The sequence below is a fragment of the Sturnus vulgaris genome, chromosome 2, assembly GCF_052056855.1.
Source record: "Sturnus vulgaris isolate bStuVul1 chromosome 2, bStuVul1.hap1, whole genome shotgun sequence".
NCBI lineage: Eukaryota > Metazoa > Chordata > Aves > Passeriformes > Sturnidae > Sturnus > Sturnus vulgaris.
In genome coordinates, this window is record NC_142244.1 from 87,535,708 (window position 1) to 87,563,360 (window position 27,653).

General features: G+C 38.6%; 1 protein-coding gene and 1 long non-coding RNA gene across 2 annotated transcripts in view; one reads left to right on the forward strand and one right to left on the reverse strand.

Annotated features, from left to right (window-relative positions):
* GABRB3 (gamma-aminobutyric acid type A receptor subunit beta3) overlaps positions 1 to 27,653 on the forward strand; it is a 115,415-nt gene that overhangs the window by 80,564 nt on the left and 7,198 nt on the right. The window contains exons 5-8 of the mRNA XM_014892578.2: positions 5,155 to 5,237; positions 6,297 to 6,434; positions 13,703 to 13,855; positions 19,067 to 19,311. Of these exons, the coding sequence (XP_014748064.1) occupies positions 5,155 to 5,237; positions 6,297 to 6,434; positions 13,703 to 13,855; positions 19,067 to 19,311 (619 nt within the window). The remainder of the gene's footprint in view (positions 1 to 5,154; positions 5,238 to 6,296; positions 6,435 to 13,702; positions 13,856 to 19,066; positions 19,312 to 27,653) is intronic.
* The window catches only part of LOC148224882 (uncharacterized), a 66,205-nt gene continuing 57,844 nt past the window's right edge, over positions 19,293 to 27,653 (reverse strand). The window contains exon 3 of the long non-coding RNA XR_015801612.1: positions 19,293 to 27,190. This is a non-coding gene — a long non-coding RNA (uncharacterized LOC148224882). The remainder of the gene's footprint in view (positions 27,191 to 27,653) is intronic.

Here is a 27,653-nt window from a genome sequence, read left to right on the forward strand (position 1 = left end):
TTCCATAGTTTGAAGTTTCTTGTATATCTAAGCAGAGATAATATTCAAGATTGGTACACATAGGTAGTGAAGGATAAAAAGCCCCTAATATATAAATGAATGAGATCAGAAAAAGTGGTGTAGATGTGTTACATATCCAGTATCAATATTTTACATTTTTTTACCTCTTTTTTTATTAGTGGTTGAACTTTTTACTTGATTTGGGTCTTGGCCCTCACCTTTTTAAATGTTATTACAAGTATGGAGAATTAATGAATTTTTCTAGACAAAATAGAGATAGCCTAATATGAAACTTTGACGTTTAGAATGTTTTCTCTGTAATTAAGCAGTTTTAGCAAAAGGAGGCTTTTGTTTAGCCAGGTATTGACCCAGTTTGGGATTCTTTCTACAAGTGGTAAAATGTAAGAAAAAAAAATCTGAGATATATTTGTTTTCTTCACATCAAGAAATATCCCCACAAGCAATATAATAAAAAAGTAAAGGAAATGAGAATTCTTGTGGTCCTAATAATGCATAGAAGTCTTTCTGTCACACTCTAAAAACATTTGGACCTATTCAGGTGAGGATTATCTGTCATAGAGTAGTGTATTTGATTAAGTTGGCTTCCTCATCTGCAGAATACAAGTGTCCACATCAAATGCATTTCACATAATAGGATTTGCTTAGCAGGGTTTTCACCAGTAGCACACTTCTTCTCATTTCTTCTCTCTGAAAGAATGTAATAGCCAGGGTGAGATATCCATGATATGGAGCAGCGACGTTGCACAGTGAAGAATGACTGTCTTAAATTAAATCGTGGCAAAATATTGGACATTGTGATCAAAAGGAAGAAAATATCTGAGCCTTATCTCTGCTGATTTAAGGACCTGTGCTTTGTGTTGATCCATCACCACCCTACTTCCTCTGTTACGGCTTCAGAGCATCCCAAAGGCATTGGGCTCAAGCTGCAGTCCAGGGACAATGTGGGCTGAGGCCAAAACTTGGTGGTTTATGTGCCACAAAGCAGAGGGTCACTCAGAATAACAGGTGAAATTTTGGAAGGTTGCAAGTAATTACAGAACATCCACAGAGCAAAGCAGTTCCTCAACACATATATAATTGAAAGTGATCCCAAGGCCACACTGGATGTGTGTTCTCTTCTGAACAATGTAGGATTTATCAGTTTGAAAGACTTGACCTTCAGTCATCCAAGCTTCCTTTCTATTTTAGAGAAAGCACTTTGCTACTGCAGCAGAAGTCTGTGATAGTGAGGGAATGGAACAGTAGCTTTTTGAAGTTCAGCCCATTTCTGGGGAGTTTTTTTCTTTGGGCAACAGACTGAATTTGTTCTACCTTCTTCAGAACAGTCTACAAGGGAAATGATGATTAAAGAGTGCTCTTTTTTTCATAGGAGACTAAGGAGGAAATGACTACAGTCTGGGGATAATAGAGTCTGCTTGTGTGTTTCTCATGCATAAACCTCTTGTTCTTAGGCAGCACAATGTTAAAAGTAACGGGAGTGGAGGAATATGTGTATTTTATCTGAAAGGACTCACATAATTATTACCCACTTATGAAACATGATGAACATTTGCAGGATGAAAAGGTTAGTTGTGATCAGTCAGACAAGGCAACCACGCTTGCTTCTGTTCTTTTTTGGATGAATGTATTTCTGTATCAAGAATGTGAACTGTCAGGACTGTGACCTAGTCACATATGAAGTATCTGTATTGCCTATTCTGATTCATACTGTAAAGTTTTGGGGACATAAAATATCCTCTCAGTTATGTATGCAGCAGCTCACAGCCCATCACGGATGGGGTTCCTATAAAATACAGCAGTATAATCAAAGGCAATGTGCCCAGGAATATAGTACCAGAGAAGGATATGAGAATGTATACCCAGAGGAGAGAAAACCAGACTAGGAAATTATAAACAAAAACATTTCCTTTGTGTGTTGCTTTCACCCACATTGTATATGTGTCTGTGTCCCACTTCATCTTTGGGTCCTAATCATTTCTCTGTCACTGCCATGATGAGGAGTTCTTGAAACCTTGTTGTCTTGTCAGGCACCATCCCGTCCCATAACAACTCTTCTTGGGAGCATGCACAAGCCTGAGCCATTCATATTTGTTTTTGGTGTGCATTTGTGCAAGTTAAATTTGGTTGCTTGAATGTTCATTGAGGAGAGACCTCTGAGTACTAAACTTAATTTGAAAAACTGAGGTAAATTTGTTTCTGTCTATTTCTAGCTGTATCTTCTTTTCTAGTGGATATTTATTAAATTAAAAATATCTATTTTTCTGTAGTGTAAAAAAGTTTCTTGAGTAAGAATGTGCAGTTTCTGGTACTGGAACTTCTGATGCAAAACCACTAGAGTATGTGAACAGGCCAAAATAAAAATACATTCCTTAAAAGCCATAACACAATTATTGAGCTGAATATAAGTTTGCCAGCTGTATAATTTTTTACAATATTGTAAAATTAATCATTTATGTTCTGTATGGCTGGCATTTAAAGCTAGTTACACAACATAATAGTTAAGAGTCTGCTAGCACATTCCCTTTTGTATCAACTTAGCTCATGTGGATTCTGCTGCACAATCCCACATGAGACCTAGGTTAGTGTAGGCGAATCTTCTAAAGCATGGCAGAGAACCTTCATATCAACAATTTCCAAGCATGCCTACTTGTTTTACTTTGAACACAGTTATTATTTGACTCAGGAGCAAGATCCTTTCATTGCACAATCAGTATGGCTTTGTTAAGGTTATCATTGCTTGTTTATCAATAATCACAGATTTAAGAATAAATTTTCTCCTCTAAGACTGTATGCTAATCTGAGTTTTATATGCTTAGCTAGAGCTGCTCTTAGTCATCGTATTGAGGAGATATTCAAAGAGTTGTAGGAAGCTTTGGGTTGGGAAGGACCTTAAAAAATCATCCTGCCATGGGCAGGGGCACCTTTGATTAGATTAGGTTGCTCAAAGCTCTGTCCAGGCTTGCCTTTAACACTTACAGGGATGGAGAATCCAGAACTTCTCTGGGCAACTTGTTCCAGTGCCTCACCACCCTCAAAGTCAAAATTTCATCCTAAAATCTGATCTAAATCTGCCACCTTTCAGTTTAAAGCCATTCCTCCTTGTCCTACCACTACACATCCTTCTAAAAAGTCCTACTCTAGCTCTCTTGCAGCCTGTCTTTTGGTACTGGAAAGCTGCTATAAGATGCCCCTGGAACCTTCTCTTCTCCAGGCCTAACAACCTGGATGATTAATCATCTCCATAATTAATAGCCCTGTGTCATAGCACCCTGCCTGAGGTTCCAGAAGGGCATTTTCAAATACTGGTTTTTGGGAAGAGGTTTTCCTAAACTGCAGAGCAACTGAGGAACTGCTGTTTGTACACTGCTCCAGCCCACTGGAATTTGTCTTAACAGAGGAACCAGAGCAATTCCTAGATGCAGTTTTGAGGAAGGCTGACCTAAGTATCCTCTTGTGATACAATACTTAGTACCTGAAATCCTGTGGGACTAGCATAAGAGTATTCAGAGGACAGTCAGAGAAGTCAGCAGTGACAAAGACATGATCATGCTGTAGGTAAGGCTGGAAAGCACAAAAATCAGGCGTATGCCTTTCTCATTAGCTACTGGTAGGAACACAAGTTAGAAGATGTGATGAGTAACAGATACTTGAGCTTTTTCTTATCCTTCTCCATCCATTGCCTTTGTGCTCATACAATTGTCTCTCCCTGTGCAAATTACAGTATTTTCCTGCAAAAGCAACTTCTCAGTCAAAGAAGGGTGGCCCCTGTTGTCCTGTGAGATAACAATGATGGTCTTAATCCCTTTCTTTAGAGATTATGGAGTTATTAATCTAAAATTATCCTATATGCTAAGGATAGGTATTCTTTCCTTCCTTTTCTTTGAGATTGGATAGAACATTCATAATAACATGTTTTGTTGTTTTTTTTCTGTGAAAGATGTGAAGAAAAGCACACAGCTACTTTTTTCTCTTGAAACATTCCTCTGGAATTTTAAAGTAGTTTACCAGATTAGAAGACTGTAATTTGAGAAGGTTAATGGGTAGAAGAAAGAACTTTAGAGAAAATACATGAAAAAAGCATTGAGGGTTCCAGCTTTTAGAGGTACATTTAAGGCATTTTCCCATCTTGTATTTATTAGCATAAATTATCACTAGAATGTTATTTGTTTAGAAACAAACCGTGTGCAAGGTCCATGTCTTGTTTATATCAAGAAAGGATCAGTAAGGAATTGAGCTAGTCAGATTTAGAAGATAATTTAAATGTGAAATTTATAGGAAGCCATTATAAAAACAATGATGCATAATAATGTATGTACCCTTGGTGAAGGCTGTGATTCAGGAAAACATCGAAATATGCTGCAGATTAATTATGAGCATATGGTTATATCTGTCTAAAGTTAGTACAAATATGTAAATCTATTAATTACAAAATAAAGTGACAGTACTGTGTGAAGCTGTTAAGACAGTTGTTCTGGTTGCACATGATTGTTGACTCTCCTGATATACAAGAGGTTGATGAATAATGCTGATTCATCAATAGTGAAATGCAAAACCAGCCTAAGGCTGCTAAATGATTAAATAGAGTAGAGAAATTGTATTGTTATTTGAGGAGAAAATTTAAAATTCAATATGGAGCTTCACAACAAAATACTCTTTGAATTTGAAAATCAGGGAAATAAAATTTAAAACAAAGCATTTTGCTGGACTTCAAGTTTTTTTTTTAACATTTCAGGGGTTTTTTTCTAGACCTGCCACAAAACCAAGAAATCAGTTATTCATGCAGCTGTAATCATTTTGACATTTGTAGCAGACTATTTTCACTTCATGGTTTCTGTTATAAAGTCATATCTTTTAATCTCAGCAAATGTTCATGTAATATTTGCATATGAGGATAGGTCCATTGAACCCCAAAGGGACTGGTTGTATAAGGGTAATTCACAGCGAGTTGTTCCACTGAAAATCAGTGTAATTGCTGCTCTATTAGGCTGCTGTTCAATATAAAAATACAGACCAGATTCTCAGTTACTGTAAGCTGTTCTTCAGAGGGTCTTGACTTTGGAAGATAAACAACCCCATCACCCAAAACCTGGATTACTGGCTGTATGGTAAAACAGTTTGATGCTTGTATTTCAGAATCACAACCACTGCAGCATGTATGATGGACTTGAGAAGATACCCATTAGATGAACAAAACTGTACTCTGGAAATAGAAAGCTGTACGTACCTAAGAAAATGAATGTGAAATCTAGTTTGGATCTAGGTGGTTTTTTGGAGTTTTTTTGTTTCCTAGAACTGTGTAACATTTACATGTGTCTATATAAACACTATTTGAATCATGTAATTATCACCATTTGGGGTGTTTTTTTTTGGTCTATTTATTTGAATTATTAAAAGGTATAAGGAGTCATCAATTTCTAGATAGATGAGTACATCCTAGAAAAATCAGGTTAGAACAGAATGAAATAATTTAGTATTCCTACCTGACTTGGCAGAGGTAGTGACTGGATGCTTATCTTCAACATGAGAGATGAATATTTGTATTTTTATCAGATTTATTTTCAAGAGAGCAAACACTGTAATACAATTTTCTTTCAGTATGCTTTATTATGTATGGATCATCTTGGTGCAGGACCTACCCTGGGAATTCAGATTGACCCTATTTATGATTTGAAATTGTGTTAAAAAAGAACAATATTCTCTTTTTCACCTAGTAATGTCCTAGGATTGCAATACTCATATGTATATTTGCACTTCAGAAGTATCTCGTCCATTTCTGCTACTGGCTGGAAATTGTGGGCCATATACAGAAAATACTAGTATATATTCCATATTCAGTTGTAGTCCTCCACTAGTGGAAGCTAGTGGAAATGATGCAATTCTGTTTACTGTGAGTGGATAAGGTTTGCCCTAGTTAGGTTTCTGTGTTTTCATTGAATAATCAATCTTCTTCTGTGATTATCAGTGTAAATATACATTTGGTTTCAGTGCTAAATGCATTTCGATATCCTAAATCTTGGATAGTGTTTTCTTCTCACTGTGACCATTAGTGAATAATATATGAGTGATTTAAAAAAAAAAAAAAAAGATAAAATAAAAAGAAAGCTGAGTATTTTGCCTAAAATTCCCAGGCAGACTGTAATGGTGGAGCAACTTGGGAGACCTTCCCACAGGCAAAATACCATACAGCTGTTCCAATTCCTTTTGTTGTCTCAAATGACAAGCTGCATGTTTGTTTGAGTCTGCTGTTATTTCTGACTTTCTTGTTTTGCCTGCAGATGGCTACACAACTGATGACATCGAGTTCTACTGGAGAGGTGGAGATAACGCAGTCACTGGCGTGGAGAGGATTGAACTTCCTCAGTTCTCTATTGTGGAATACAGACTGGTGTCAAAGAATGTTGTCTTTGCCACAGGCAAGTATTGCCATTTGCCCATTTTGTGTTTCATTTTCTTGTGCATGAAAATTACTGTTTTATTAATAATAATTAACTATTTTTACCAGTCACGATATGTAACCTGTGTTGCTCATTTGGATAAAGAAATTACTTGAAAAAGCCTGGAGGTAGAAGCCCATGAAAATTCCAGACCTGCATTCAGCTCTGGGGCCTCCAAGATGGATCTGTTGGAACAAGTCCATGGAGGGCCACACAGATGATCAGGGGGCTGGAGAACCTCTCCAGTGAAAACAGGCTGAGAGAGCTGGGGTTCAGCCTGGAGAAGAGAACCTTCTAGCAGCCTTCCAATATTTAATAGGGCAAACAAGAGAGCTAGGGAGGGACTTTTTATAAAAACATGAAGTGACAGCACAAGGGCAAATGAAATACTGAATACTTTTCATACTGAAAGAGGGTATATTTAAATCAGATATAGGAAGAAATTCTTTACTGTAACAGTGGTGAGACAATAGGTTGCCCAGAGAAGTTGTAGATGCTAAAATTAAATCCTTGCTTGTTTCCTTGAAGATGGAATAAAAGTTAGTAGTAACTCATAGCACTGAATGCCTTTAGATTACAAAGTGCAAGATTAATTTACGTATTTGATGTTAGACACCAAAATAGGAATATATGTGACAAAACCAGAGCAACATAGAAAACCATCAGCACATGTGGAGCCAATATTTAGTTCTTTCTTGGGGGCCTTCAGATTTTCAGTGCTGTTCAGACCACAGGAGTGTGCTGTTCCATCTGTCTCAGCACACTAGAACAAACGAAGCACAGCTCAATCATGTTTGTAAGCATCACTCCACCCACTCTTTGGACACAGCATCTGTTTCAAAGTACACAGAAACACAAGTTGTATTTCAGAACAAAATGTAAATATTGCTGGGATTGAAATTATTATGAGGGGTTTTGCCAACTGCTGGTGTTCTTGTTTACCATTGTGAATGGAAGATTTTTTTTCCATAGAGAATCATTTGCTCTAATCTTATATCCTGTCCTGCAGCTGGTATCACCTTTGACAGCCAGGGCTTACCTGCACCTCTGCAGGATTGGATATGCTTTTGTAGGAAGGCTTTTCTAGACAACAACGAGAATACAGAGACCTTACTTGTGGAGTGGCTTTCATGACAGTCCAAGGCCACCTTTTAGTTCAGTATGAAATATTTCACTTAATGCATGACTTAGTAATGTAGAGAGGAGAGTTTTGTAAAATACAGGCAAACCAGAAATCCAAAGAGATATGTGACAAATAAAGGAGATATTTAAACTATGAGCACATATTTCTGTGACTGGCCAAATGTTCAGAATACAAATGATTCTTTCTTAAAAAAACTGGTGAAAGGAATAAAAAAAGTCTCATACTTCAGGGTTTAAGACAGCGGGGCATTAGGGAGTCACAGAGAACAGCATGTTTCTTGTACCATTTTCTGAAACATTTAATTTTTTTCATTGATGAAGACACAATGCTGAATTTACTATTGCTTTGATACAGGGCATTATAAAAATCCTTCATTAATTATGACAATTTGTGGCAAGTATTTCCACGCAGGGAAACATCACATTTGTTTCTCAAAACCCCATGTTTAAATCTAAACCTAGAGCACGCCAGCAGATCAGATACATAAAGTCGGCAGACAGTTTTCAAGTTTCTTCTCAAGAGTTTCTTACAGTCCTAGTAATTAGGGCCAGTTTTGACATTTTTTTGGGAAATAAGTTAGGCTTGTTTTTGGCTTTGAGGTTATTGAAGTCTCAGGGGGAGATATTAGTTCTTTCAGTGCGATATCTCAGTGAACATTTCAGACATTTCAGTTGTTGTGTGCTTTGATTTGAATAAAACTAAAAGAAGACTTCAGAGTCATGCCATAAACAGCTTTTGGATCAGTTATTTCTCCTATCCTTTGAGAGAAACTGTGCTGTATAATCTTGTGGAACTTAGGCAAAGGGAAAAATCTGTTCCCATAGTGACTACTGAGAAGCAATGATAAGCATGGGAAAATCCCCATCAATAATGACAGAAATCTGGGTGGAGCTGGAGGAATTGCATGCCTGTTGAGGTATGGAATGGAAGTTAAAATTTATCTTGCCAAATTAGCAACACATATCTTAAAAAAATTACACAATTCAGTATGGACAAGTTCAAAATACAGCATCTGTGCAGCTAATTATTCCTATCCAAATTAAAGATGGAGAATGCCAGGTTATGCCAGGGTTCTGTGTGTAGAAATATAGGGGTTGTTGTTGATCTTAGACTGAACACGAGACAGTAAGATCTTCTTTGGGAGAAAAAGAAAAGAAACAAACAAAACCACAAATCTCATCATAAAAAGAAGTTTGATTTACATTGATGATGCTTGAGCTTAGTATTTGTGGTCAAGGGTAGGTCTCTTGAAGGCAGTAATGGAGCAATAAAAGAGGGTTCATGGAAAATAAGCAAGTGTGAGTGAAAATCTAGAAAACAACATACCTGAGATTAGAGGAGAAACAAATATGGTCATGTAGTTTAAAAAAAGAGAGGACTTGATTGGGAATTAAATAAAACCTCCTAGAAGGTATCTGCAAAGCCATGTACAATAGCCTGTTCCCTTTATCCGTGATTTTTAAATTCCTATGAAGAAGAAATACCTGGTTTGACTATCCTTCTAGCACCAACTGAAGGCCATACAGGATACCATAAGATATTTAAATGGCACTGGATGCCCACCTGTCAGTAAGTGAGTTAAGCCCACAGTCAACTGCTGTCCAATCAGTGCTGTCAGTGAAGCCTAAAGAGTATTCAGCTCTTGAATAGCTCTTGTTTTCTCAAATGAATATTTTAAGACTATTCAGTTGCCTAAACATAACAATCTGCTGCTTTGTGAGCTGCTGTGGAAGATCCTGGTTAGCAGTTAGGCTGCTGTTCTGGCCTCTTACAGCCTTGTGTCCTTGTTCCCCATCTAGTGCTTCAGAATTGAGTACTTAAGTAGTGCTCTGTTGTGCTCTTCTTTAGCCTATCATGTCTCAAATGGCCTCAGAAACCTCAGTATAGGCCATTAAATCACACCCTTAGAATCAGCTGGCTCTAGGTCTAATCTCCATGGTTTCCACTCACAGTTCATACTCCATTCATGTGCAAGTATCTGCATTCAAACACCTGAAATGTAATGCTAAGTCTGTTACCTGAATCTCCCTCCTAAATGCTTGTTATCCCGAAATGTTAGATAATGAACAAGAATGGGGATATGAAAAACACCACGTAGCAGTCAAATCCATATTAGCAACCTGTTGGTAAGAGGAGAGTAGTCTTAAAATATTTGAAAATGAAATATTTGCTGTATTCTGAAAGATCAGTGTACATAAAGTACATTTCCAATTAGCTAAAGAATCTTCCCAGAAGAACATATTAAAATAAGAGTTCTGTAACTGACCAACTCTGTTATCTTGTTCCATACTTGGATAAAACAGCAAGAGACTAATTTAGCCTTGAAGCCAGATATTTCGGCTTGCTAACTTTTAATGAAATGGGAACAGAAACAAGTAATCTCTTTTTATCAAGTGCCCAAATATGTGAAAAAGAAATATTTGGGGCTCAAGTATTGATTAAGTTTTTTCATACTTTCATTCCCAATACTGCTAGATTTAAATACTTCTGACAAAATTCTGTTATTCCTATAATATTTAAATTAGCCCATATACATCAACATGTTTTATGAGATGGGAGGAAGGATAGCAAGGCAAAATAAGGTAAAAATGAAAAAAACACAAAATTTTAATGGAAACTTTACAACTAGAAATTCCTGTTAATTAATCTCTACTGAGCTTTAATTAACGAATCATTATGCGATCATAATCAGACAAGTAACAGTGTAATTGTTGAGCTTACCCAGAAGTCAACTTATATTAAATAAGTAATCCACAGAATAGATCCTTCTTAGATAAAGAAAGATCTGAACTTACAGTGCTCCATGAAGGTTAGGACCCATCCTTTTCACTGAGCTTTAGCCATTCAGACAAAGAGTGGGTATTAACTACAGGACAAAAGGAGGGGGTCCTTCTTTTAATTGTATTTTTTTCCACAGACTCCTGTGGCCTGTTTGCTGGAGGTGAGATATGGTAGCAGAGATGGCAGGCTGGAGGCAGGGTCAATAGATAGTATCATTAGACATAAAAGCAATTCAGTTGAAAGTAATACAAACTCATAGACTCAGGGAGAGGTATCTAAAGGAGAACCCTGGCTATGTAGTATGATGAAAAATGAGGCTTCCAGTTCGTGTTTCAGTTTCAGTCTGACCCTAACAAAGTCTATTGTCTGTGTGTCAACTGCAGTAAGCAGCTGTAATGCCAGCAAGACTTTTGTTTAGATTGCCCAGGAGCCTCAAATCATCAAAATCTACTCTGAGACTTTCAGGGTTTGGATTCATCCTGTTCTGATTTATGGTGAATATAAATTCAGTGTCAGCCTTTGAACTGAGTTGGTTAGACTCTAGTCCGTACAGTTGGTACATTCTGGAGACAAATTCAGTACCCTGTAGGAATGTATTTTAGGAGGTGGTGGATACTTTTATAGGTTTCATTTGCTCGATGAACTGGATCTTAGCCACCAAGCTCATGTGTAAGCAGTTCAAGTGAGTTGCTTAATCAACTGCTATTTGAGAGGGCACAAGGCAGCCTTTGTAGTATCCATGTGCTGATCAGCCAGATGTAGGGGTTATATCGTGTCCATCATGTGTCTGAGATGTCACAGGGCATCTCAAAAGGATCAGGGCACCATCAGGTTAGCAACTGAATCTCTCTGTTACAGTTAACTCCAACTCTAGAGCAGTTAGACAGGAAGCACTGACAGCCCTGGCCCTAGGCATGGTTCTTGGGGTTCTAACTTCAGGACAATGAACCTGGTGCTTGAAGCATATTTAGGTTGGTGTCTCTCGCCTTGAGGTCAGCTCTCTGAGGAGTCCACTTTTAAGGCCAGATCTCGCTAGTTTCAGTAATTACCTCACTTAATTAGACAGAAATGGTCCTGAGGTAATGGATGATGGTCATAGGTGAAGCATTCAAGATAAATGTCTAAAGTGCACTCTGTTGTAGGGTTTCTCAGTTTAGGATTTCATTACTGAACATTACTGGTATATGTGACACATTGGTTTCTCCCCTGTTGATACACACCTCTTTCACCCACACCATTTTCTGTGCTTTATCAATGGTGAAGTTCTCTCTTCTATCTCTGAATTTCTCTAGTGCATTCAGGGTCCTTGGCTCTGGAGCAAAGCAAGAATTGACTTTGATTCAGTGATTCAGTTCTACTGAACTTTCTTGAATTAATCCTTCACACTATTTAATCAAAGAATCAGTATTTTATGGTAGATTTTTCAGTTATGACCTCTATCAGTTATATTCCACTGATATTCAGACCTGGACAGGACTTTTGGAAAGTTTTACACACTTTTATAGAGAATCTTTTGAGTGAGTGGTGTATTATATTAAATATTTTTTCTCAACAGCTTTATAAAGATTTCTATCTGATGCTCTACTCTCATTGCAGAAAGGTGAACAGATCTGCTACATTTTTCATGTATTTCACGATGCAATGTTTATATATTTCATTATGGTCTCCTGTTTTATTTATGCAATCTGCAGACACAAGGCCACAGAAACATTTTCATAAGAATCCAAATTAAAAAGTTAAGCTTTGCAAAAAGAAAAAGCAGGCCTGGTTTCAATGAGAGAACTTGTCTTTTGAAATGAAACATTGTTCATTGGAAAATTAAGATGTTAAGCAAGCTGCAGTATAGATGTTTGCTTGCTGAAAATTGTGTTGACTGCTTCAGACAGCAGAAAACCTTGGTCTGATCAGGATGAAATGCATTTTTCTGATTCCACCAAGATACTTCTATTGGTGAAACTAAATTTCATTCTGGAAAAAAATGCTACTGATTGAAGTAATCACAGCAACAAGATACACCTACCAGATATTTCTTTTCCCAGTCATAGTTGTTCTGAGATTGTTTGATACAACACTTAAGGATATTTACACAAGTTTGGTATTACCTTGATGCTTCTGCTGCCTGGAAACCGTGTGGCATTTTTCTGTCGTATGACTCAAAGTGTAATGAACTTTCAGGAATGTGATGAAGATAAATCTGCAGTTTTCTATTCCTTCTTTCCCTTTCTTTCTTAGGAAATCCATAATTCATGTCTATATGGGCAAATTTAGTTTCTTAAGCTCATATGCAAGCATATGAGCATAATTTAAAGGGAAGTTTTTAATTTTTCATTATTTCTCTAGATGTAATCTTTCATATATTTTATATATTTGCATTAGAATGGGTTGGAAGTGTTCTAATATCTGGTTGGGTTTTTGGTATGCATTGAAACTTTTTTAGGATGTGGACTAACTAGATCTTTTAGATGAGTTGTTGGAAGTATATCTAAGACTGGTAGTGTGAACACTGAAATCATGGAGCTAATGTGTGAATGACTACCTTTTTTTTATACAGCTGTACTCAGATTTAATCATCTTTGCATTTGGTGAAAAAAGTCACAATTATTTTTAACAATTTGAGATTTCTAAATATATTTGTCTGAATATATGTCTAAAATGTATTCAGTACAATGAACACCAATTCAGTAAGATACACCCCAATTTGAAATTAAGTTGGTATTGAGATTATTAATTATTTTCATTGTTAATTTTTTTCTGTTGCAATGGTTCATGACATATATATATATACACACACAAAAAAAAATTCAACTCTTTTTTTGCTTAAAATATGTTTGGATGAAAAATTCGGGCTGGCTGCAATTGATGTTAGAGGATCAAGTCTGAAGGCTTTTCCTTTATTGGAATTCATTACAATTTATTTTTGACACCACAGGTCGCATGTTTCTTACAGTTCAGATGTAATTAAGAAGTCTCATCTCGTGAACAACTCCTCATTGTAAATGAAAAACTATGCACATTACTTATTCTCTCAGTATAAATTCTATACAGAAAACTGTGTACTTGAATAAATTAACCAGTGCTCACCTATCTGTTCAATAGTCCAAAATAATTTACTGTCTATCTTTTCTTCCCAAATAGAAACTACTTGGCTATCACTGTATTTAATACCAATGAGTAATACAGTGGTGTCATCCCTACTGTTCTGCAGATGTCATACTACCCCACAAAATGTTTATGCTTTAGTTTTCGCAGAAACTGAAGGCAGCTATGTACAAATGTCTTTCCTTCAGTATAAATAACAGTGTTTTCCTCTCTCTTTTCTCAGGTGCCTATCCAAGACTCTCACTGAGCTTCAGGTTGAAGAGAAATATAGGCTACTTTATTCTTCAAACCTATATGCCCTCCATACTGATTACCATTTTATCATGGGTGTCATTCTGGATCAATTATGATGCATCAGCAGCAAGAGTTGCCCTTGGTATGTGCTAAGAATGAGTGGGACATTAAAATGTCAGACTTAATGTCGCCTTCAGAGGTTGTTAAAAACTACAATGTGATGTCAGTGTTTTGAAATTCCAAAATAATTTGCGTCAAAATCATATCATCCAGTATTGCCTCAAAAGTGATGTTTTCCCCTGCATGCAAGAGTGTAGCTACAAGTAAATCTCTGACATGAGCTGCTCATACAGGTCCCAGACTTATTCTCATCAAAGTTAATGTTGTTGTCAGTAAGTTCATCTAGGAGACCAGCTCCACAGTCATACTTGAGCGTGGGCTTTAGTCCAGCTCAATGTGGGAGGACAAATGTGGCTCCGAGCCTCCTCCTGAGATCCTGAGTGCTTTAACTGACACTGGCAGGAACAGACTTCAGTAACCATTGCTAGTTCAGCTCACAGGGGCACATCAGCTACGGGCCATACCATGCCACCTAACCCTCAGGGTACAAGGTATGTTAAGTGCATGTTTATGACAGCTTAAAGTGTAATTTACCTCATGACAGAAAAACATGGAATTTGGCACAGGTATGTGATTGCTGCTCAAGAACTTTTCAGATCAAGGTACCCTTTAAATAAGGATAGGTCACTAGAAAATTGTGCAGTTGACTCGTAGGAGGGAAGGGATGCCATCCAGAAGAATATTGACAAACTTGAGAGGTGAACCCACACGAACCTCATGAAGTTCAGCAAGGCCAAGTGCAAGATCCTACATTATGTGGGTCAGGCAGTCTCAAGCACGAGTACAGGCTGGGTAGAGAATGGATTGAGAAACAGCCCTGAGGAGAAGGACTTGGGGTGTTGGTTGCCAAGGAGCTCAACATGACCCAGCAATGCAGTCCAGAAAGCCAACTGTGTCTGGGCTGCACCAAAATCAGTGTGGCCAGCAGGGCGAGGGAGGTGATTCTTCTCCTCAGCTCTGCTCTCATGACACCCCAGCTGGAATACTGGATCCAGGTTTGGGGTCCCCAATGTAAGAAGGTCGTGGAGCTGTTGAAGTGAGTCCGGAGAAGGGCCATGAAGGTGATCAGAGGCTGGAGCACCTCCCCTGTCAAGGCAGGTCAAGAGACTTGATTCTGATCAGACTAAAATGTACCCAAAGAGGGCCTACAGGAGAACTGGAAAGGGACTTCATAGAAGGGCATGTAGTGACAGGACAAGGAGGAATGGCTTCAAAATGATAGAGGGTAGATTTAGATTAAGAAGAGATTCTTGATTGTAAGGGTGGTGAGGCACTAGAACAGGTTGCCCATAGAAGTTGTGGATTCCCCATTCCTTGAAGTGTTGAAGGCCAAGTTAGATGTATCTTTGAGCAACCTGATCTAGTGGAAGGTCCCTGTGCATGGCAACTTAGATGTTGTTTAAGGTCCCTTCCAAGCCAAACCATTCTGTGATTCTGTCATAGTTTTGGAATGGTATTTTCCAATTTAGTGCTCTTACTAAAACCACCGTGCCACCTGCTTCCCCCCGTCCCACTTCCTCCTGTGGGTGGCTGGAGAGAATTGGAGGCACAAAAGGCAAAGATCCAAGGCTGAGGTAAGAACAATTTACTGGAAACAGGAACGAGACAAGAAAATTAACAGGGTCAACAACATAGTAATAACAAAACTGTACAAAAGAGAGAGGGATTCACAAGCAAAAATGCTCATTGTGGAACTCGTGACTCAATGGGAACCATACTTGCCTCAACCTGAAGAGAAGCCTTCCTCCCAGAAAAGACTCCCTTCATGCAACCTCTGGCAATGATGTGAGGTGGTATAGAATAACTTTTGGGTCCTAGCCATGCCCCCTCCTGGCTACTGCAAAAATTAACCCTGTCCTGGCCAAAACCAGGACCGATTCTATGAAAATATCTCACAGCAAATATTTCATCCTTTACAGGAACATAATCAGGGATAGCTATAGGTAAGGAAGATGAAATGGATCTATAATTCCTTATAAATACTTCTGCCTCTCATTTTGCCTTAAATTCTGTCTTTAACCCTGTGCTTCCCAATTACACATATACCTTCCTACCCAAAACTTGTCACTAAGTCTCTGCTATCTTCCTGCTGTGTTCTCTTATTTTCTTAAAACAGGAACATACTCCCTAGTTCCCTTATTTTTCTGTAATGTACCACAGCAAACCCAGACTCCAACCCAAGTCCCTATGATTTCCTGTCTCCTTATCCCATGTCTCCAAAGGCCCCACGTACCAAAGCAGGCAGGGTAGCCACCTTTGTGCAAAGTATTACCCAGCCTCTGAATTTGGGTAGCTGGAGATACTGTAGATTATCTGCAGTTACTGTGCAGTAATCCTGCATATACTGTGGATTAGCTGGTGTGTATGGGCATGACAGAGTCTGGGATTACCACTCAGCAGCCAGTGTTTGTTTAGCAGCTTGGAACTAAGTAGTAGGTTAATAGGAAGTGGAGCATAGAGCCCCAACTTCTCTGATGTATTCATAAATGAGCTGCTGGATAGCAGAGATCCGCCTAGGTGGACAAAGTGAGGGCAGGACTGCAAACACAACTGTCAGCATTTAGATACATACTGGCCAGGACTGCAGAGAACAGATGGTTAGACAGAAGTTATCATAGCCAGTGACATCCATGCCCTTCTGTTACAGGTTCGTGAGATTTTTTTCCTTGTTTAAGGAGCAAGACTGTCTCATGTGGCCCATTTCTGTGTAGCACAAGTTCATTAAGTACTGTAAGACAAATATTAGAATAAAAATCAGAGACTACAAGGCAAGCTCAGGAGACCAGATGTTCTATTTCCAGTTGGTAGAAAGTCCTTTTGAGAGGACAAAAATCCATCTAACAGTTTCTTCTCTGAAAACAATTAGTGCCTTGGTGATTATGTCTGTGACATTTGTATAATAATGTTCAGTATCAAGGGTCTAATCCTATGTTCCTTTGTATACTCCTCTCTTATTAGTCTTAAGCGGGTATCACAGAATCACAGAAAATGGTGAGTTGGAAAGTCCTACAAGGACCCCCAGGAGTCCAGGTCCTGTCCCTGCACAGAACCATCTCCCAGAGTCACACCATGGGCCCAAGAGGATTGTCCAAATGCTTCTTGAACTCTGTCAGGCTGGTGCTGTGACCACTACCCTGGGGAGCCTGTTCTAGTGCCCAACCACCCTCTGGGTGAAGAACCTTTTTATAATATCCAACCTAAACTTTCCCTGACACAACTTGGCCTTCCCAGTCCTCTACTTTATTGAGGTCTCTCTGCAGGGCCTTCCTGCCTCCAGGGGAGGCAACAGCTGCTCCCAGTTATGTAGTGTCTGTGAACTTACATGGCATCCTAATGTGAAGTGGTATAAAAGTTTAAAGGCAATATAGCACCTTTGGACGGATATGATTGACTCTGAAAAGCACAGTACAGAAAGGTACACCTGATTTCCTAAGTATTTGTTTGGGGAAGCATTCCCTGTGCAATTCTTGGGACACAGGCTTTCACTCAACTCCTACAAGAAGCCTGTATTCTCTGCAAGAGCCTGATTCTATTCATTCACTTCCATGTTTTGTCCCTGTGTCTAAACCCTTGCTGCACTGAACCAAATAGTTTCCTCCAGAGTGAAGCCAAGGCACAGAGCAGAGGCCAGCTCATTCCAGAGACTGTGCTATGGACACTGCAGGCAGATGGTGATGTAGGGCTGACCTCAAGAGAAATACTCAAACCTATCAGTTCTGCTCTCTCAAATTTTTGCTAGTTAGCCCTAGAAGTTACTAAATTCAGTCCTTTGAGTAATGAGAATAATCTCTAGAGTCCTCCCTTGTGGGAAGGACTATAATCACAAGATTATATTATTTTCATGTTTTAGGGGAGTGGCAGCTTTTTCCCCTCCAGCTGTGCTTTAAAATAAATACTGAGCTTCAGAAGGACATTTGGCCACAGGATCTCCCAGGGAATATATTTTCCTTTGGTTAGTGATAGCCACCTTTCTATTCAGTGTGCTTAATCTTCTGGATCATCAGACATCTGGCATCAATGCACACTTGTTTCACAGTTTAGAGGAAAATCTCTGAAAACTGTATGGCACTAACCTGCTAAATATCCAAAATATCTGTAACACAATCTGATAGGGTATTACTACAGTTCTCTGGAGTGACACTGCTTACACTAACAGCTTGATTTTGAGTTATGTTGTCTTTATTTCTATCTCTTCAGGAAAAAGAAGCTGTGCTTTATTATATGGCACCAATTTTATTTAGTCCTTTATTTTTGTTCTACTTGTATTTTAGTGACTACTTGTAAACTGATGGTATAATTATGGAATCAAAGAAAATAGTAATGGAGGAGACCTAATAGAATGACTTGCCTTGAAATGAGACTTATTCCACAAATCAGTGTTTTCAGCAACCTGTGATTGACAATTCCCATAGAATTTCCAGCAGAGATACAGATCCTTTAGTTTATTGTGAATTCAGACTGACAATAAATTTGCTTTTCTTCCCAGATTTTCAAAACGGTGCTCTGTAATATATTTTCAGGTGCTATTTCCAACCTTAGATAAATACCTTGACATAAGGTTGATATAGATATTTTTTAGATGTTTTATTAGTGTCCAGTTTGTTGCTATAAAAATGCTGCTCTCCCTCCTTCTTCCTTCCAAAAATTCACATACCTGTCTGTCTCTCATTGTTCACCTCACTTGTTTCTGTGTAACTAGCCTACTGCTCCAAATTATTCATCTCAAATTCCACTTATATATTGTCCTTTCCTGAAATAGGTATCTAAAATAGATTGGATTAACTGCTCTAGAAATGTACCTGCCTCTCCTCATCTACTACAGGGAGACCCTGCAGGACTGACATCAACCAACTGCCTAACTCTTAAAAATTTAAAACTGCAGGAGAAGTCTTTCACCATCTGTGTGAATGCTGTTGTTGTTGCACATCAGTTTGGTCTCCGTGGAGGAGATTTTCAGTACAGCTACCCTGGCTTCCATGAAGCTACATTAACTCCTGGCAGTGGTGCCAGACCCCCCTGTTAGCTGTTCTCCCGCTCATAGGAAGGAAATAATTGTAACAAAATAATAATGCATCAAGTTTTAATTTTGCTTTTTTTTTCCAGTGATGTCATCTGCAAGACATCTTTTACAAATTTTTAAGCTTCTTCCCACTGACAAGGCATATTTGCCTAGAAGGGAAATAAAATTGAATGCTTGGAGTTGTAAGATATGTGATCTTTTTTCTTTGTGTAGGAATTACGACTGTGCTGACTATGACAACAATCAACACTCACCTGCGAGAGACTTTGCCTAAAATTCCATATGTTAAAGCCATTGACATGTATCTCATGGGCTGCTTTGTGTTTGTCTTCTTGGCCTTACTTGAATATGCCTTTGTCAACTACATTTTCTTTGGAAAAGGCCCTCAAAGGCAGAAGAAACTTGCAGAAAAAACAACAAAGGCAAACAATGATCGCTCGAGGTTTGAAGGCAGTCGGGTAGGTTTCTTTAATTTGTATGTACTCTCCCTATTTTTACATTGCAAAGACTGTCAGTATGGAAAAAAAACACGAAGACTTGCATAAAAACGTCACTGTCTGGTGACAACCAACCACACCTTTTTGTGGACAAACTTGGCCACTTTCATTTTCAGGAACTGACACAGAAGAATATATGTAGGCATACAGATGTGGAAGTGAGTATGATCTGTATGGCAAGTAAGAATAAGAAGAAGACAGTGGAAGGGAAGCTAGCTTGAAAATAAAGGTTGAGATCCACAAAGGCATTTATTTGTCTAAATCAAATATAATCTAACTTTGATTTTAAGTACCTGTGTAGATTTCCTATGTAAGTGAATCCAGGATCTGAGCACACCTTTCCTCACTTCACTTAGAGGAGATGCATTTACCGTGGGAGAGAACAGATAAAGGATTAGTTCTGCCATGCTAATTAATTGGCCAGCATAGTTCAATGCTGTGTGTGGCATTGTCATCTGCTGCTGTTTAAGACCAGCAGGAAAATGTTAAGTCCTAGAGAAACTTTCAGATGGATTTCTGAAGCATCATCTTGGCAAGGTCTATGCTGATTCTGCTCCAGCCTATTTCCTTGCTTGGAGTGTTATTTTATCCAGTGAATGCCTCCTTTTTTAATCTTTGGAAGAAAAATTCAAGGTATTCAGCAGTATCTGACATTAACAAGTCATGTCAGTTTGAATTGAACATCTTTCATTTTTTTCACTAAAATGCTTGCAGTGAGGCTTTTTCATTCAGTCGTTGAGTAAGACTGGGTTTTTTTCTATCAACTTTAAATTAAAAGAGTTCACAGTGGCAAAACTACTACCTGTTTATCAAAACCAATATCATAAGAGTAATTTCAAGCTATATTTGTTTATAATGATTAATGATTTTGTCTGCTATAGTAAATGTAATGCAGAACTACACCTGAATTATCAGCACTCATATGTGCAACAATTCTGAACCAATAAAACATTTTTATCAACTGTTTTATGAAACCAGATTCTCATCACAGTTGGCAGCTCTGCTTAGAACTAAGATATCAGGACAAAGGAATTCCCTTTACTGGAAAAATAAATAGTCATAATGATAAAAAAATACAGATGGGGAAATAAAAGAGTATCTGAATTGAAAGCCATGGAGAAGATTTTAACTGCAAGCAGGTAATGCAGATGTACGCACTAAGGTTTAATTCTCCTGCTGAAAACCATCTGGTGCATCTCATTCATTTAAATGATTTACATAATTCAGTACAAGACTTGTTAATGGGTCCAGGACTACCCCATGTCTGACAGTTCTTCTATCTTGAGATCAATTTATCTACATTGTCAAAATAAACATAAGTACCTTAACTACTGAAAATGTCTATTTTTATACCCAGTTCATGCCATTTTTATATCCTGTATCTGCTCATATCATATAGCAATCTTTTTTCCTGGCTTTTGCCTTACAACCTCTTCTTTTGTTTCTCAAGCATCCCAAGCAAATATCATGAACTGTTCTGCTTTTTCTGCTGGTTTAATATCGACCGTGCATGAATGAAAAATTTCTTCACAGCAAGGGTTGTCAAACATTGGAACAGGCTGCCCAGGGAAGTGGCTGAATCACAGTCCCTGGAGATATTTAAAAGACACGCAGATGCGGCACTTGGAGACGTGGTTGTAGCACGGTGGGAGCCGGTCTCTTCTCCATGTAGCAAGTGACAAGATGAGAGGAAGTGGCCTCCAGTTGCACCAGGGGAGGATTAGATTCTATATTAGGAAACATTTATTCACAGAAAAGGAAGTCAGTATGATTGGAATAGGCTGGCCAGGGAAGTGATGGTATCACTGGGGGAGTTTGAAAGTCATGTGGATGTGGCATGTGGGGACATGCTTCAGTGGTGAACGTGTTGCTGGGTTAACAGATGAACTCGGTGACCTTAGGGGACTTCTTAACCTAAGAGATTCTATGGTTCTATCAAATAAGGATACAAATTCAGCATACCAAAGTTTAAAGAAGAGAGTGTTACTTTGTCCCTTGGAGTCCCAGGTGTGGAAGGGAAGTCTGTTTGCCTTGTAGAATCATATATACTCATATTGACTGTGAATATTTGCTGTTCAAATAACACAGGATAAATAATATGGTATCGTTCCTTTCTCTGTAGAAAACATTTTGTCCCCAGGCCTCGGCTGGGGAATTCAGCACAGCTTTGTTGCTGTTTCTGGATTCAGTGCCTTCAGAGAAGCAGTGCCAGCGTGCAACAGAAACAGACAGAAACATTAGGTAGAGCTAATCAGAAATCTTCCTTTGAAGCAAAACATAGGTAGAAGATTCATTGGATGTTGGATGTCAAATTTTAATTTCTCATTTGAGAAACACTGGCAAATCGGAAGCATAGGGAATTGATCAGAACAGGCAAGAGGTCCCATGGATTTCAAGATGTGCATCTCAGATCTCTTAGTAGATCTAACAGATCTACTTTGGGCAAAGTTTTCCATGGCTTCCAGATACCACAGCCTTGAAGCAGGAAAATGTCTATCTTCTGGATCATGTCCACCATTTACCATGCTATACAGATATCCATGGATGCACCAGGACTGGGGTCATGCTGGAGTTTTTAGCATACATTCTGTGGAAGACAGTACCTGAAAGTTCTGTAATCTTGCTTCTGACCACTTCAGGGATAGTAAAGAGTGATTAATTTCCAGTCCCTCTTCTGGTGGCTCTTGAAAACCATTGAATCTGAAGGAAGTAACAGTTGCTTGCTTCTTGCTTTAGAGTTGGGACTCCGTTATGGATATTTTGGGAGAGGCTCACACAGTGTACCCCAGTGCTGCACAGTAAGGGAGGCTCAGAGACACACATGAAGACTACTTTGTGCAAGTTCAATGAAATTATTGGTTTTGTAGTTTTGCTGAGGCTTCAGTCTTTCATGGAGTGTAATTCCATTCAGAAAGGGAAGGTTTCTAATCCTGGAAAATACTTACAATCTCATGTGATTTGGGGCTGAGTGACATTTTTAAAGAAAGAGAGAATGCCAAAAGCAGGCAGCCCACTTTGCACTTATCACCACTATTTCATGACTGTCAAATATATGCTGTGCTGGAAAGGAGATTGAAAAATGTTCAAATATAAAACTGGAAGAAGGCGTTATTATTAGTTAATTTCTGACTGCTATTTTGGGTTGCTCTGTTGCTGTTTCGTTTTAGTAATTGAATTTTCTTGTTTATGAACCATGTGCATGAGCTTCCTGTCACTGATTAAAAATACTAGCTCAGGGCGCTAGAAAAACAAAACAAAACAAATAAAAAAACCCAAACTGAACCAAATAAAAAAATAAACATTATTCAATTTATTGTCCACATCAGATGCTGTAACTTGTGGGTGTAGTGACAGAACAACTTAGTGCTGTATCAGGTCCAGACAGAGTCGGGAGGGGCTGTGGTGTGATGGAAACCTCTTGTGTTGGAAGGCAGCACTAGCAGAGAAGGGCCAGAATAACACATTGCCTGGTGCTCAGGTCCTGAGTTCAAGCTTTGCTTTTATGGCTCCCAAGACTGGCAGTGCTGCTGAGTGTGTCTTTCTCTCAGGCAAAGGGAATAAGAGAAGGCAGTGGGAAAATGCCATGTTATTTCCACTCAGAAGTGTTTTAGCCCATGGAAACCAGTAGAACCAGCATGGGTACTATTATTGTAGTCTATTTCTTACACATCAGAGAACTGAAGTCTGGAGTGCAAGCTAGCAGGCTTGGTTATAAACACTCCTCTTCTAGTAGCAAAAGGGCTTTTCGTGCTTTCTTAGTCTTATTGGATTGTAGAACAAGGGAGCTTTAATAAAAAAATGTTCTAGACTACAAAATGCACAAATGTGGGTATGTTTGTGTTGTATTTGATAATTGCATTGCAAAGCAGTAACTTCATGCTCAGTAACTCTTCATAATGAATGCTTTTGCATTTTCCTGCATCAGAGGTTATGGGTTTGAAAAGCCAAAACTGGCAGAGCCACCCCCATTTTGGTGGTGCTGCTATGGATGTGCCTCTGCAGTGCCAGCCTTTTAGGTACTTCTCTCTGAGTTATTCCTGATATGCTACCACTAAGGCTTGCTGTGCTGAGGGAGGCTCCACCAGCTGCTCAGCTGTCTGTTGGTTTCAATGCTCCCATTATGGCTTGCTGTCCAGCTCTGTCCATGTTTTGAAACCAGCAAGCCAAATAGCTCCAGGTGTAAGGGAATGAAGAGCTCTTGCAGCATGGAATTGGCACAGCCAGTGTCCTCACGTTGCAGAGGTGACAAAGAAAAGCAGTGGGGAGAGAAGAACTCTGTGCAGTATTCTGTGCAGCACTGCTGAACGTGGCATGATGACTGAAGCACGTCTGACTAAATTGAATCTCTGGAAAAGGTTTCAGAAGATTCAGAGCTGGTGATGAGATGAAACCTGAGTGAGCCTTTATGAGTGACTCATCTGTGGATCAGCGGCTGACTACAAAGGAAATTTCACACTTAGCCGTCTCTTCTTTTGACTGCTTTTGCATCACATTTTATTTCACATAATGCACTGTAAATAGTATTCCTCACTGAATTATTCCAGCCTATCACAGTAAACCATAGTTTCTGAGACAAACATAGTATGCTCCTTTTTTTGTTTTTTTTTTTTTTTTGTTTGTTTGTTTGTTTCTTTTCTGTATAACCAATTTTTGTAAATATACTAGTTTGGGATTGAAATCTCTCTTTTGAAAGTCTTGATACTCTGCTTTGTACATGGGGGTAAGCTCTAGGATGAAGGAAGAAATTAATTTTTATTTTTCATAAAATATTTCTTCTGCTATGGTATTGATGCCTAAATTAAAGTCCTCTGTAGAAAAACTGTCAGAAAAGAATAGGTGGTCTCTAAAAATGTTTCCTTTGAAAATTGATTTTTTGCTAATTTTTACTAATCAGTTCAATTTATCCTATTTGTGTTGGCAGATTGAGGCGTCATTTGTAGCTCTCAAAGCTTTTAGTTTTGCTACATAAATTGTTTCTTTTAAATAAGGCTCAGATACATCCTAATGTATGGCTAAATCAGCGTGAGAGAGCTTTAAGGCAATCCTGTTCTCACTTGTTCACTCTTGCAGTAGAGGCTAGTTGTATAATCAGATGGTGAGCATGTGTTTTGGACATTGCTCCTTCTGGGCCAATCCACAGAGCTTATGAGATATATGTTAAAGTCCCCTGCTGAAAACATTGCTTTTTGGTTCAAACAGGGGCAATTTACGTTTTCAGTTTGGTGGGATCAAAAGTTCCGGCCCAGAGTATCAGTCAGGAAGGAACCATCAGATAATCAGGAACTATCACATGAGCCCATTCAAGCTTCAAACCCTGATGGCAGTCAGGCATGTGGGAAGAGCCTCCTCTGACAAGAATAATGCACAGTCCTTTATAAAAAGGCCCTTCTCATCAGGCAGTGTCTGCATGTATTTTTAGCTCTGGAGATTCCTGGCTCCAGCCCCCACTGTTGGCCAAGGCAGCAGCTTCCCACCAGGCATTGCTGAGAAGAGAGGCTCAGGCCACTTACATCTACTTAGCAGTTTTGTTAATTGTAGCAATCCTTCTCATAAGTGGAATTTTATTCTGAAAATTAATATCTTGACTTCTGTGGAAGAACTATCACTCTGTTTAAATTGGGAAGTACAGGAATAGCAAAACTGGCAGCATTCTCCTGTGTATCTTCATTTTTCCTGGATCCTTTTTTCAGTGCTTTTTTTGAACAGTGGGATATTTTTATATTACCACTGTGATGAGTAGGTACCAAATTTTGAAATATATCTGTCAAGGGTGATAAGCACAGTTCTTGTGGGAAGAATACTCATCCTGTTATCTCATGGTGGGGACATACACTGTGCACTGGGAGATTCATACATGTACTAGTTTTGTTTTGCAGCCATTTTGCACAAGTATGAATTGTGCAAACCTTGGAGACAGTAAGAAGGATTGTATGTGCAATTCACAGGACATCTCAGAGACTCTAATAATCCAGATAATGTGAAATACAGGGCAAAGGAGGATTATGCATTTGTTTCCTTTTCCTCCTCCATTGAAATACATCAAGGTTAATTGTAAAACTTCATTATTACTTGATAAACAGTGATGATGATAATAATACAGAAGTTCCTAACTAGTTTGCTTCTTCATAATTTCCCTGTTTTACAAGGTCTTTCCATCTTCCTAGTTCTGCTGGATATCCTGGGCTCACTATGCTGATAAAAGATAATTATCTCTTCCATTTTTTTGGTGCTTATAAATTAACATAAACATGCTTAAATGGCAGTGAGAGAAGTATCAACTTTTAGTCTTAGGGAGAACACTCAACACTATAATTTTTGTTTTGCCTGCTGTTTTAAATAATTTTTAAATACCCAAGGCATAATGTGGTCAATGTATTTAGCTTTAAGCACAGATAAAACTTAAGGCCCGATTGCATATATTTCTACATGTTGGAAAGCCATTTATGCATAAGACAAGAAGATAAAAGAGGCAGACACTGATCTCTCTCGTGAACAGTGACAGGACCCAAAGGAATGGCCTGAAGTTGTGTCAGAGGAAGTTCAGGTTGGATAGTAGAAAAAGGTTCTTCACCCAGAGGGTGATTGGGCACTGGAACAGCTCCCCAGGGCAGTGGTCACAGCACCAGCCTGACAGAGTTCAGGGAATGCCTGGACAGTGCTCTTAGGCACATGGTGTGACTCTTGGGGATGATTCTGTGCAGAGTCAGGAGTCAGACCAGGTGATCCTTGTGGGATATTCTGTATGTACTTAAATACTAATTTTGATTTAAAATAATGCAAGACTAACTATAGAGACATAGCTTTTCATTATGTTATTTAAGCCCCCTATTTGCATTTATATTGCTTCACATGATGGGAAGTGTTTACATAGTATTTGAAAATTTTGGATTGATGAACAAGTAAACATACCTATGGGGTTTGAACAAAATGCTTCCTGTTTTTGAGCAAAATGCTTCCTCTTCAAGACTTAGGAGGAAAAAGAGATTTCATTGTAACATACTCCTTAAAATTTATGGAATATTAAACAGAGAACTAAATGAGCTTGAAACAATCCAGGCTCTACCTAATAATAAATCAAGGCTTATGGTATTCTGGCTATAGTAGAGTGCTTTCAAACTGGCTTTAAAGTTGAAGTTTTAAAAAAATTCGAGAAAGCTATTCAATTGCAGCTTTTATATTTTGTTCCTTAAACTAGAATAGCTAACATCTAAATGAGTGTGGATCCTGGGTAGAATTTAGTAGTTTAAGACTTATTAGATATAATAGGGCACTGAAGTTTTTGACCTGGAACATACAATCCAAGTTGAGTCCACTGGTGATGTGGTGATGCTCCAAGAGCACGGAGCAGGTTTTTTGTGAACGTTGTCTTAATTCTCCTCCTTCTGGCTTCAGTTAGTTGAGTCACAGTCATTTTTCTGTAATGACATTAGGCTGCTGGAGTATTTGAATTTTTCACTTGTACTGTATTATGTATAGTTCAGAAATGGTGAACCTTCAAAGGTGAATCTGCTTCTCAAAATGCACTTATGTGGGTTTTAGTCACTTCACCCTGGTGCAGGAACTGTGCTTACTCAGAGGTGGGACGGATGGAGTTTGATAAAAATTTATTCTATGTAAGAGCACTAGTTTTTCGTATTTGCATCCATGCTGATTCAGCAGGGAATTAATGATTTGGTACTCAGCTGTTTTCATCTGTTTTGATGAGTTTACTGGAAACACTCCAAGGAAACAATCAACCCTTGCTTGTGTTGGGGAGGAGATGTGAGAACCAAATATGGAGACCACAGTGAAGAAATAGGAAGGAATGGCTTCGGTGGCGCCAAAGTGGGAACAAAGAAGGCTGAAAAAAAATGGAAACACAGGGTTGGTAGAGAGGCAAAAAAAAGGGAAATACTTTGGTTAAAGAAGGATGGTAAGAATTGAGGGGAAATTGGCCAAATCCACAATGTCATCTCTGATTAACACCAGCATTTGAGAGTAAAGCCTGGTATTAGCATTTTGGGGAGAATTTCCAGTGCACAGAGTAACATTTTTGAGCCAGGTGATAAAATTATATTCTAAGGCTCATAAGAAGTAAAACTAGAGTTTTATCAAAGACATTGGCCTTGTTTGTCATATGTAGCCATGACTGTCTGTAATCCAGTCAGCTACTTTTCTTAATCTATACCTGGGGTAGCATTTTCCATGGAGCACTGAGCAACACTCAAGTTCACTCATGAAGGATTTTGCCTTCCCTGTATGTTCAGGCAAACATGAGGCGACTTGCACAGGATACCCTGCTGTTACTGGTTTGCTTCTTTATT